Here is a 13,683-nt window from a genome sequence, read left to right on the forward strand (position 1 = left end):
GACCTGGAACTTCTCCCCTACTTTCCAGAATAAACAAGTTCTTCTTTACAGGTCTAACAAATGTCACTATTCAAACTGAAATTAACTGAGTCATAGCGTATGCTTTACCCCTCTAGAGTAATAGAGCTGACTTACTAGGCCATTTTGGATTGCACAAATTATCCTGGTTCCTCATTGTATTCCATGGAATTGGTGTTTCTAACCTTACTGATGGCAGAGTTGACCATTTAATTTTGGTGGGATCATATGTCAGAGATGAAGGATGAATGAGGTTTTTCTTTTTTGTCTTAAAATTTGCTTCAAAGATGTATATGCCAATGTGTTAGCTGTATCTCTTGGTTCTGTTATGGTATTGCTAAACTCAAAGAATGGACACTAGCCTAGCAAGGTCTTCCTCATGCCTGCCAAACAGTTACACAATCAGTATAGTCTGTACTTGTGTTTGAGAAAACTTAGGTATCAAAGTAATTGCTGTGAGATCACCAAAAAAAAACTGGACGTAGCATCTGGGTACAGTAATAGTAGGAGTGCTACCAAGAAGATTAAAGACATGACAATGAGGGGAGCATATCGTCACCTTACAAGATATGCTGATTATTATTTATAACCCACTGCTACACAGAAGTATCATTTTTAGGGGAGACGCAAGGGAAGTACTTATGGTTACCTTTGTATCAGTGAAATCCTGAAATCATAAGCATTTTTGTTTATTTTTTATTGAACAGGTTGGTCAAGTATCTCTTTTTAGGTGAGATGCAAATAAATGGGTAATGGCTACCTTTGAATCTATGGAATCTTGAAATCATAAGCGTCTTTATTTACTTTTTATTGAACAGATTGATATGACTAGGCCACTGATGTCTTTTAAAAAGAGACCCAAGATGATATTCACACTGACTAGAGGAAATTTGAATGAGTCACTGGGGAAATTGCTGTATTGCTCTTCTATGGAGTATCATGAGACTTATAACATCAGCTAGGCAAATGGTGCTTTAGTTTGGCATCTCATAAGTAAATTGCAAAAGGCCTTGTACTGGTTATCAGAAGAAGATCAACTGAAAAAAAAAAGATTTATGAAACCTTATTTACCAAACTTTACAGTCATGGAAAACTCACTGAACCAAGGGAAATCCACAGATATCCTCAAATAAATATGTTCGGCTCTGGGATCATAGCATCTTGGGGTTGGTTAAATGTGTTTCATTTTTTTTTTTTTTTTGATGATGATAGAGGGACTTAGTAAGGACAGTATGCATAATTTTATTTTTCTTCATCTGGTTTGTCTCAGATGCAGAACATATAATGTTTACTTCTTGGCAAAAGTAGTACTGTAGGTAAATATCGGTATAATACCTTGTTTGAAAAGTGAGCTAGTATATTCTTAAAGGATGTAAGGATGATAGTTTAACAAGTTGGTTTTGTTATTATCAAAGCATAATTAAGTAAAAGGAAAGTGCAGCTGAATGGGACAAAGTTATTGTAGCTGATTGGTAACTGTCCATTACTGTATTTGGGTTACCACTGAGCCTCAAGAGTTGCTTTTCTTTGTGCCATTTTATCCATACTGTCTACATTCTAGACTTGTAGTAACTGAGCAAGTTGGAATGTTCTCCTGCAGCAGCTTCTGTAAATATAGCTGACTGAGACCATGTCTCTAGGAAGTTGCCACTGCAACTGTATGTGTTACAGTCTAACTTCATTACTGGCTGGTATACATATTATATATATTTTAGAAAGGTGATCATTTTTGCAGATGTAAGTGCTCATCAAAAACTGCTTCAGTATGTTTGTATTTAGAAAACTGTATTAACAATATACTGATTTTTTTCTATTAATTATTTTTCTTTCCTTCAACCTTTATTTACAGAAAATCGTATGAATTTGAAGATTTGCTACAGTCCTCTTCAGAAAATGGCAAAGTAGACTGGTATGCTCAGTCAAAGCTGTCAATAACACGCACTTTATCTGAAGAAAACATCTATGAAGATATCCTAGGTGAGCTAAATTGTGAGGCAAAGATTAGTTTTTATGTCAGTCCAATAAATATTGCACTGACTTCTTCTGAAGTTGTGATTTTACATCACTGTTTTCTGTTGTGCCACCCATATAGGCACATTTGGTTAGAACCACTACAAACTTGAAAGTATTTGTATGTAATTAGAATTTCTAGTTTGGTACATCCCAGGTCATTGTGAAGTTTTATCTTTTTTGGATGTTTATTTCTTCCACAAGATATTAGAGGCAATTTGTCTTAACCTATACAGAGTTGTTACTTTAAAAAGATAAGCCATTTCTTTTTAAAATAATGTCATTGTATAGGGGGAGTGCACCATGGCAAAGTCACATACAGTTCATATGTTTACCCATAGTAGGTGAGGTTGTAGCTCATTCACTCAGCCTGAAGACTTGTAAACAACCAAATAGTGCATTATACCATCGGTGTAATACGAGTTAATCACTGCATGGTGTGGTGTTTGCCACAGAAAATCATTGTACACTTGTCATAAGAAGTGAGCAGTTGCAAATGCACTTTGTTAGTCACTAGAAGTCAGTTGAATACCTTATTATTTTATAGGTCCATAGCTAAAAAGCAGGCTAGCTACCCTTGAGAGCCTTTTTAAGCCTAGCCAATTTCTCCCTTTGTGCTCGAATTAACCTATCCAAGTTGGTTAGAGATTTCTTCTAAAGTTAATCTTCTCAAATTAAAAGCAGGACTTTGTAGTTACTCATTGACTGTCTTGAGTATTGGTACTTATTTAAGACACAACATATTTAAATTACAAGTCACAGTACAGCATCAAAGTGAGAAAATGCACTGTCAAATAAAATTACCACTAATTTAGCAAACAATACTGCCCACCATGATGGACATTACAGGGAAGTAATGGATCACTCAGGAGTGCTATGACGACTGACAGAGTAAACAGACAGTACTCACATATGAACTTTATTTTGGTAGGTTTGTTTTTCTGGTTAACAGCTAACAACTATTCTTGTTTACTTTTAAAAAAATTATCTAATACCTACCATCTTAGATTGTGTGCCAAAAAGACATCAGAATTCAGTTTTTCTGTTTGTGCTAGAATGTGTATTCCTCTTCCCTGTTGTTTATAGCTGGGATTATATTTATTAATGTAAAATCTTTGCTTGTGAGAGATTTTTCTGACCTTATTACGTATTCCTGTTTCTAAGTTCATAATACATCTTTCACGATAATCACATTCACTTCCGTCGCCACTGCCTACGTCAAAACAGAGAATTATGATTTGACCACAAACCACAGAGTCAAACTTAAATGGAATTATGGTAAAAAATACTTTGCATTCATGTACTTTAATACAATAATAATTGCTGAAGAAAAAACTAGACATCATGGTATGTGTAGAATAACAGTGGAGTTGTATTTAATTATTATGTATTGAAAATATTTCTGTGAGATATCAGTAGCTCGTTAATGTAAACTATATGCATTATTTAGTCACAGTTTCAAAAGACAGATTAGCTTGTTGATTTGATTGCAGTAAATGCAGATCAATTGATTAATAAGACGTGTCTTTATTTCACATGGTTTACTAAGACATAATAAAGTAATTAACTGTCTAGAACAAGTATCCTAAATAGCTGTACAGTTAATTTATCTGTGGGTCACTGCTTTTCCTTTATAAGTGAACATTTATACAAAACCCATAATGACTGCTGTCCTTCCACAAGTAACCAGTCAGGCTAATCATATATGTGCAGTTATATTAAGTGACCCTGTAAAAGACATTAATTGGAATGCATATTTAAGCAGTAATACACGACTGTGCATGTGTATCTCAGGATTTATCCACGGTTGTTGCAGTTTGATCATGAGGGTAAAACCCGAGTGATTAAACAAAGCCAGCTGCGTGTAAATCCTCACATACCCGCAAACATTATCGCCATTATACAATTACGTTATTTACATTTACATTTTTGTCATTTAAGAAACAAATTGCTTACCTTTCTTAAAAGCATATATGTAAGGACACTTCAGTCTTCTTCCATGTTGTCTTTCCTATACTAATGTACTGCTTATGCTTATGGGACTTACATTCCCACGCTTCCACGATACACCAGTGCAGGAGATGCAATGGAGAAACAGACTCTCCATTGCTGTTTTTTTAAACAAATAAAAAATAGAGATTTATGAGAGACAGCTCAAACATATAGAAAAATCAGGTAGATTTCTGTTTAGTTTTGCAGAACGCACCTAATTTTTGTTGCATTTTTTTCTGTCCCTCAGTGTACACCAATAGAAAGTCTGGCCGTTCAGTGATACTTCAGTGGCCCAACTTTTTCCATTGGTATATGCTTGATTTACAACAGGCATGCTAATTGGGCTATTCAATCAACGTGCTCGTTTTTCATTAGAAGTGATCATTTATTGTAAAATTCAGCTTCTCTTTCTCCCATGTGTTTGCTTTGCTTTTTTTTTACCTTAGTTTATTTTCTGTTCTGGTGAGCACACAGATTGTTTCACAGCATACACATTCTCTCTGGACCAAAACTGTTTTTGTTTTGATATAAAAACAGTCCTTTAGCTCTACTTTTTGAAACCTAATTTTACATATCATATTTGATACATCTTACATATATAGAATAGTAATATTTTAGCTTTTGGGACTGTTTTTATACAATTTTATTAGAGTAACAAAATGTAGTGAAAGCTTCCAAAAGTCACTTATAACCAAAATGAAAGCTGTAGGTATGAAGTAAAGACAAAACGAACTGGCAGTACCCAGTATTTATTTCCACACACTGTCAAAGAATCTTCCACACGCTGTCACAAATCATTAACGCTTTTTTAAAAAAACATGCATGCGTTTTCGTCCTCACAAATTAGGACTTCATCAGATGAATAAAAAAAACCCATCATCTGTATTTATACTGGTTTAAAACTAATAATCCAATAATGTTCCTTAATTACATTTCAAACAATCAAATCAGCATTCTAGTGGGCTCATAAATATTCATTAGTTCATTTAAATATAGTATATTAAATTCATTTTATTCCTTATCAAAAATTAAAAACTTACTAATAAATCCATTAAATATATAAATATTTATAAAATCATAACATTTTTTTAAAAAAAGTGTATTTTGTATAACTTATTTTAAGCAGGAATAAGTACTATGTTTAATAAGACCATTGTGCTATTTACAACTCATAGGGAACAGTGCCTACAGCTTTCATTTTGGTTACAATTTTATTAGAGCTGTGTTGAATGCTCTATTTTAGGAAACATTTGATAGATTTGTTGATTATATATATTTTTATTTGCTTATTATATTATTTGTATTATCTGATTTATGTTGAATGCCCTAGTTCATATTTTACATAAAATAGCTAGGCCGAGAGTCAGAAACAGATCTGTCCACAGGTGGTAAAGATGTGGCAAAAAGAGTCATTTAGTGGCATTTTTGGAAATCAGCATTTCAGACATGCATTAGCTGCAATAAAGAAAGACCTCATTATCAGATAATCTACACATCTCTGAATCACTCAGTGATTGCCATAATACATTTTCTGCTGCCCTTGTAACAATCATTGCCAGCAACCTATACATTGTGTTAGCACAGGCACCCCCCCATTCACTCCCCCAGGCATATGCACACTTTCACACACACACATACACACACACACACACACACACAATACCTGAGTTAACAGAATGGAATACATATGAAACACTGAATGGTAAAAGATGGACAAAAAAGTTGAAACTCAAAAGACAGGAAAAACTTTAATCCCCCACACGCCCTGCTAATTTTATGTACCAACTGCAAGACTGCACTGCAGCTGGGAAAATGAAAAGAAACGTCCTACTGAACTGCATTCTTGTTGACTTACTGTTTTGGACCTTTTGTGATCGGTCTTTTTGCCATTTGACATTTTTGGACTTTTGGCATTTTAAATGTATCCCAATAGAATGTCCCTTATTTGTCGCTGTCCTTTGTAAATCATTAATGACTACAGTCGGTCAGTACTTACAGCCACTTGAGATTCATTCTTCTTTATTAACTCATGGTTTTGAGTAACATTTGGAAAGAATCTCTGGCATTGTCTAATGTTCTTTCCCCCGACTTTGCCTGGAAGATTTTTTTTTTGTTCCCCTTCTGTTTCATTCTTTCCAACTATCCCAGTATGCCTGTCTATGAATGGGTCTGTCAGCCGCTGGACTTTTTCTGTTCTAAGACTAGGGCCAGAGCAGAACCTAATGTTGTCATGGGGTGTTGTCCCTTTGACTGTTTTCACTGGGGCAAATTTCATTTATGACTTGCATCTTTGTATCCTCCTTTCCAGGCATTTCATTTATGACTTAACCCTTGTTATCCCCTGAATTCAACAGTTACATCCAAGGGCTACTTCCCTCTATGGATCACACCTCTCCACAAGTAATGCCTAGATGAATGCTGTCCCTCCAGGGTGGGAGCAGATCCATCCATCTCTGCCAGTGCCTCAGACTCCCAAGCCACTAATTGAACCCATGGTCAGCTGGGCCCTAGTAAGGGCTTTATCCCTGTACACCCCAATGCTGGCTGTTTGTCCAGATGTCTTGAGCATAGTCCCCATACATCATGGACTATTACAGTCAGTCAATAGTAGCAGACATTTGAGTTTGATATTTGTTATTATTCATAATGTGCTCTTGCGCTCTGAGTCTTGTGTTCTACTAGCTTATTGTTTGAGTGTCTCTGGTGTCTGTTGTCTCCTGCATGTCTTCCATCCTACAAAACCTGATTTAGGTTGTATATAAAAGTCCCTGGTGTCTAGTATCCCCCCACTGTATTTTCACAGTTCACTTGATAGTCAAAGGCAGTTTAGATATGCAACCACACACTACACCACCACACACACGCACACACTCACACTTACTGTACATCAAACATCCCTACCTTACCCGATCACACTCACTGACACACTGCTCACCTATATAGACACACAAATATACACCCCTTCCCTACCTATCCCATAATTAGCCCCCCTACTGTGACCATACAGGCAGATGCACACACACACACATACACACACACACATGCATGCACACCCACACACCCTCACTCACCTTACACCGCTCATACCCCCTCAAAGAGATGCACACACAATCACACAGTCAGAGACCCACAACTCGCTCATACCCCCTCAAAGAGACGCACACACAATCACACAGTCAGAGACCCACAACTCTACTTATTCTTTAATCTTCCCAGAACTTGCCTATAATGCAATGTTTTCAACTGAGAGGTAATGGGTGACTGTGAACATTTGGCTGAGTTATCTAACATACCTGGTGGTGGTGGTGATTTATGCAGATAAGCACTTCTGTAAATTGATAGGCTCTGTAAACCACTTACTGCATGTGTTTGCAGGGAGAGCATGTGGCTAATTTTAATATGCTTTCCCCCAGAATTCCTCATTTATATTTGCAGTAGGCTAAAGCAACAGCTATCCCCCATGGAGCTAAACCTCTTTGAGGAAAAGCACTGCAGAAGGGCTGTCTCTCAAATCGAAACATCTACCACCAGCAATAAAAAGGGCTTACCTCTGGTAAAAACGTTTTTGAATCCTAACCTTAGACTGTCTTGGTGAACAAATGAAAGTATCTAATAGTGATCCACAAATAACTTTCACACATAAGCTATAAGTCATGAAAAGCCATTAAGTGTTGCAAGCAGTCATTTTATATTAAATCTTCTCTGAATCACTTTTAGTGCATTGTATACAGCTTCAGAGAAAGCTTCCTTCCCATGTAGTCAATGAATTGGTTTAGTAAAATGTGTCTGTACTATTTCAAGACAGATTATTTGCTTTTGTCATTTATTTATTTATTTATTTTTGTATTCATTTATTCCTTTTATTAATGTGGTTGTCCATCTGGGCCGGTCAGAGAGAAAATCTGCAACAAAAATTAATAAAATCAAAATTTTACAGTGGGCTGTTTTTGGCTATTTAGCAGACAGTGATAATTCAGTACTTCACAGATTTGTGAACATAGGCACATTAACACCAGCAAATATAGAGACCTGTTCAATGAAGTGGAAAGTAAATGTTTTAGGAATAATAGATAGTTTATAAACACCAAGAAATTTACTTGTAGCAACACTTTGATTAACTTGCTTGGCTGAACTAGTCATACTGTTTCCAGTTGGTTATGTCGAACCTGTGAAATATTTATGTACGTGTTGTCTAAGGTAATGGTAACTATTAATGTTTTATTAGTCTCTAACAGTGTTGTGAATCACTTTCATTTACTGTTTATTGTAGTTATTGTTGCTACTGTGGTCCGGTCGTGGCTGAAGAGGGTTGCCAGACCAATCCACTTACGCAGGCGTCAAGGAGGAAGCGATAGAAATAGAAGGGTACCTGCTGCAAAGAAAAAGAGGGAGGATATGCAGGAGAAAGTGTTATTGTCACATAGGTGCTAAAATCAAACGTATCTGACACTGTGTGCCCTGACACCTTGCTGTTTAAATACTGTAACTACTACTATTACTATTAATTTGTGTTACAAATGCATTTCTATTTACAGATGAGATTTTAAAACGTTTATTTAATGAAACCTTTTGTCATTAGTTTATATGTTAATAGATACTTGATGCCACACTGTAGCTACTTTTTTGAAAGTATGCCAGCTCCAAATTTATTGTGAGATGTTGGATAAATAAGGAGCTTTCACACTCTTTTGACCTGAAGGACTGAACATAGTGTTGCTAATTGAAGGACAACGCAGAAAGAGAGAACAGAGCAGATGAACAAACAAAGGGACATGGTGCAGAATGAGGTAGTTTTGTTTTGCACTATGTTGATGTTTGCACTATGTAGATGTTTGAGACGGAAAATGGAGGACCTACAAACACTGCTGAATTTCAGGAAGGTGGGCATTGCTGTCATCACAGAGAAATAGGCCTGTAACCTGAGAGGTTAGACATGGAGGTACCATGCTGTTATATACGTTGCTTGGGAATAACAGATTGGGGAGAGATAGGGATTAGTAGCATTCTACATCCAGGAGGATATCAAATGTAAGGTAAAAGAAGAGGAGAAAGAACATTGCCAAATGAAGTGAGTGAAGGAGTGGGCATCATCAGAACCTGAGATAGGCTACCTTGTGGTTAAGGTGGCTGAACATGAAGAAGAAAGTACTGGTGCATTAATGCAGTGTACTGGCTGCCAAACCGTTGGGGGGAGGGGAGGAGGATGACAGACTGGGGAGAATAAATAACTGGTGTAGGAGGAAAGGGGTTACAGTTAAGGAGGATCGAGATCTGCTAGGTGCAAACGGAGAGAAGTGAAGCTCCAATATGCAGACAAAGTTGGAGATGAATGAGGTCTGTGACCATGACAATGTATGAAACTGTTCAAAAAAGAAAGAATTCTAGATATAGTAATAATTAAGGCAGAGGGGTAAAGGTTTTTGCCACTAGCCAACAGGGATTTTACTACTGCCTGTTATTAGTAACTTTAAGTAGCCCTCATTACACGGTTACTCCAGGCATGGACAAAGTTCAGCATGCCTACCTGTCTTGTAACGCCTACACCCGTAGTAGTTGCACATGTTTTCTTTAAAGGTGGCTGTATTACTATGCATTAATAATGTCACCAGCAAAGGATGGATTCCATAATTGTATGACCTTGAAAAAGCAGGAAGTTGCTCATTTGCTCCTGCTGAGTAATCTTACCAACTTGAGTTCTTATGATTTTATGTTCCTGTTCAAGTAAAACCATTCAAACAAGAACTCATCTTTTGGAACATTGTATATGTTATCAATGTCTACCCTTATCCATCTATAACTTAGTGTAAGAGGGCTACCTTCTCTAATTCCCAATATCTTAGTCAAACCTCTTAGTAATTGCCTTTGGATATGTTTGATGTTTAGCATATAATTTTAGTCACTAGAGTACAGACCAAGATGCAATACTCAGGTGGTTTTCTTTTTAGATTAGAATGTAGGCCTGTGATGATATCAGAGATTCTGGTATTTGGGTATCTGAGCACTCAGCCCAATATTTTGTAGCTTTCATTACAGGTCAATTCTAAATGTGTATGGCATATTGAAGTATTATTTACTACATCTCCAAGATTTTCTTAACACCTTTATCGAATTATCACTTAAGACATAGACAAACATACATTTATATAAAAGAAAACAAACTGTATTAACATGTTCCCAGTTACAAGCATTATATATCACATACGATTGTTTTGTATAAATATCATTAATCCAACATTACATAAATTGCTCATTTCCTGCCTTCCTTTAAAGCTCACTCCTCTTCCAAAACATTATTCTGCATGCACTGTTCTCACAATTTCCATTTTTATATGTAATTTGCTCCTTCTCTTTTCTAAAGATTCCACTTCCAGTTCTTTTATGACTATTACAATATTCAAAACTTCATGAGCAGTTGGTTTAGACTTTGATTTCCATTTTCTAGGAATTGTTTTTTTTTTTTTTTTTATTTTATTTATTTATTTTTTGGCAGCCACCAAAATTAAATTTAGCAAGGCTTTACTATGTCTAGGCAATTCAAATCCTGTACACAGCTCAAAAAATCATTTGCTTAGTTACACCCATTTGCTCTTCTAATATTTCTAACAGAAAACATTTTAGGGAATTGTTGTAGTCTGTCAATTCATTGCACTCCCAAGATATATGTTCCCCATTATCTCTTTCGTCCCCCTCACATCTCCTACATTTGCCATCTACCTGAGGAAAAAGCCTTTGGAGTCTGTTTCGGGTATAAAAATACCTATGCAAAAATTCTAAATCTCCTAGACTTTGTTGCACACTTGGGAGCCATGCATATGTCCTATTGTTTTCTTATGAATTGGTTATCCAGTCTCTCATCCCAATATTTTCTAACCCCCTCTGATTGATTCCCTATAGTTATCATGCAATATATTATATGCCCTACTAATTATCCTTTTTTAACAACAGCTTCTGTTTTAGATTCACTAAGATCTCTACCAGACAAGGGCTTTCACTTAGGATTCCCCTATCACGTTCTCTTTGCCTATACTCTGATATCTTTGCCTATACTCTGATATCAGTCCCTGATAGGGAGGGCAGTTTCTAGCCTGCATTTCAAATGTCTTGCTGCCCTCTACCCATTCTAGTACCTTTTTCTCTCTCTCTAGTTATTTACTCCCAAAACTTTGGTTCCTTTGCCAATTTTCTCCAGGTAAATTCCAGCCCTTGTACCTATTCTCTGAACCCCTAATTGCACACATCCCTATTGTCAAAATCTCCTTTCTACATTCTCCTAATATTAGTTATTAGAATACTTTTTGCTACTTTATAAATGTAATATTCTGTATGGCTGTTGATATTCTCAGTAAGTATCTGCATCCAAACTTACACTCTCCTTATTTATTGAATTTCCCTCATTTTATCATCATCCATTTCCACTTTGAATTATAGCTTTCTGCTTGTGTTAAGTATACTAGCCTTAACTGCGTAGCTCTAAAATATCTCTTCAAATCATGTAATCCTAAACCACCTTGTTCTTTTGGTGTGACCAACTTAACCCACTTACATCTCCAAGATTTCTGAGCACATCCATTTTCTCCATTTTATCAGGATATGTCCGATAAATCATATCAGCTTTCCTTGGTCCAACTGATATATTTTTGGTTATTATTAACCACCAGCTTTATTACAAGTCTGATAAGTATTTTTTTACTGTTTTTTTTTCACTTGATTTTCAACATTACTAAGTGTTTATCTGCTAGTTCTACTTAGTTTCTGCATATTGAAGTGTTTATTTTGCCTTATATGTGTACTTTAGTTGGCTATTTCTGACATTTTACATTCTAATGGCAGTAGAGGGGAAATTAATAATTTCTGTATTGAGATTGCTTAAAGAACCCTAGAGAGTGATGCTTGTGATTGGCAACAGGGCTAGTTTGGATGTTTTAAATGTTTCTTTGCTTGTTTAATGTCACTGCATTTGCACGATGCTTGGCAAAGCACAGCTGTGGTTAGCTGCACTCTGTGCAGGTACTTTGAATCTAAATTTTCTGTATAAAGATCAACATCTGAAATTTCTTGAATACTTAGCTGCATGACAAAATCTTGAATTACATATAGAGGGTCATTGCTTTATATGCTTAGACATAGATTGTAGTTTTTACCCATATAGCACCTAAGTAAATCAGTTGCAAACCCCTCAGGTACCACTCTCCTTGCAGTCCATGCAGTATGTACCTGGAATCATGGATATGCACTTTCCTACGATCTCTGCAACCAGCGTGATAGAATTCAACATCCTGAGACAATATAGCAATTTTGTCATGTTTACTGACAACCACCTAACCCTTAAACAGTCTGATATAGTGTGTAAGCAGTGTAGTTATACAGTGCCTTTGAAGGCATGATTTTCATATACAAAAGTTACCTATAACAAACAGGCTGCCAGAAACACATAACCACCACACCTAACCTACCACAAATGTTACAAATCAGACACATAGGTCCATATATACTGGGGTTCTTAAAGCTAAACATAAACATCAAAGGCCTCTCAGATGCAACTATTGTAACAAATAACCTCAGCAACCTCACAAACAGTCAACTCAAGCACAAATCATGCACCTATAACTCATTGTGTTTAAACTTGAAAGCCCATAAGGCAAAGCTCCAGACAACACAACATCCCAGTCATAGGCATCTGCTTTGGGAGACAGTCCGAGGCACCTCTCAGCAGGCTGAGCAAGGAGAGGGTTATGGTCAGTTGTCTGTTAGGGGCCAGGATCCATCATATAGTGCATGCACTCTTGTCCTTGCATGATCAGTACTGTATTCACGTCCTTGCACGATCAGGACACATATGACACAGTAAATGGCCTGATGTGTACCTTCCTGACTATATGAAAAGAAAGACATGATGGAGCTCTCCAAGTATGTGTCAGAGGCAGGTATGAACCTAGCCTGGAGAAACATTTTACCTTCATCTTGAATGATAGCACAGTATGAACAAAAACTGATTGACTTCACAAATTAGCTTAGGTTCAGTGTCATTCTAAGGGGGTCAGTATATATGTGTCTGAGGGGACATAGTAGATGGTCCAAACTGCTTTGCCAGGTATGGGCAGCACCTTTATCCCCAAAGCTTTTGTATAATGGCAAAAAAATATATCTAACCCGTTAATGCCTACGTAGGGAACGTCAGTCTTCAGAAGCTTCCAATATACTAAACCAAACTTAGATAACATGAAAGTATTGCTGCTCAACCTTAGGAAACCTAAAAAATACATTCACTGCAGACATTCCTGACTCTAGAATGCATTGATATATGCATCACCATAGAAACCCGGTTCAAGAATATTGAAAACATACCATCATTGTAAGGTTTTAGTGCCTGCCATTCCACCCCCCACTACACTAGCTGAAGGCACTAAAAGCAGTAGGATCACTGTATTCATAAAACAAAATTTTACTTTGAGACTTGTTAGGCAGGATAATGACCAGGAACTCCTCTATGCCGATTACACCTTTAGTAAAAGCCAATGTCACATCATAACTAACTATAGGACCGCTTTTGTATCCACCATGGCCCTTAGCTCCTACCTGACTAGTCTGGAAGCCCTACACATTCAGCTAAACACCATTCTCCTAGGGGACTTCAATTACCACTCCATCTACTTGGAAACTTAT

At 36.6% G+C, this 13,683-nt stretch overlaps 1 protein-coding gene across 6 annotated transcripts in view; it reads left to right on the plus strand.

The window, feature by feature from the left end:
- Nucleotides 1–13,683, plus strand: part of DENND2A (DENN domain containing 2A) — a 2,268,767-nt gene that overhangs the window by 752,586 nt on the left and 1,502,498 nt on the right. For all 6 annotated transcript variants that reach the window (XM_044088248.1, XM_044088247.1, XM_044088242.1 and 3 more), the window contains one exon: nt 1,868–1,995. In XM_044088248.1, the coding sequence (XP_043944183.1) occupies nt 1,868–1,995 (128 nt within the window). The remainder of the gene's footprint in view (nt 1–1,867; nt 1,996–13,683) is intronic.

The sequence above is a fragment of the Protopterus annectens genome, chromosome 11.part0 (genome assembly GCF_019279795.1).
Source record: "Protopterus annectens isolate FY-2018-M chromosome 11.part0, PAN1.0, whole genome shotgun sequence".
Classification (NCBI taxonomy): domain Eukaryota; kingdom Metazoa; phylum Chordata; order Ceratodontiformes; family Protopteridae; genus Protopterus; species Protopterus annectens.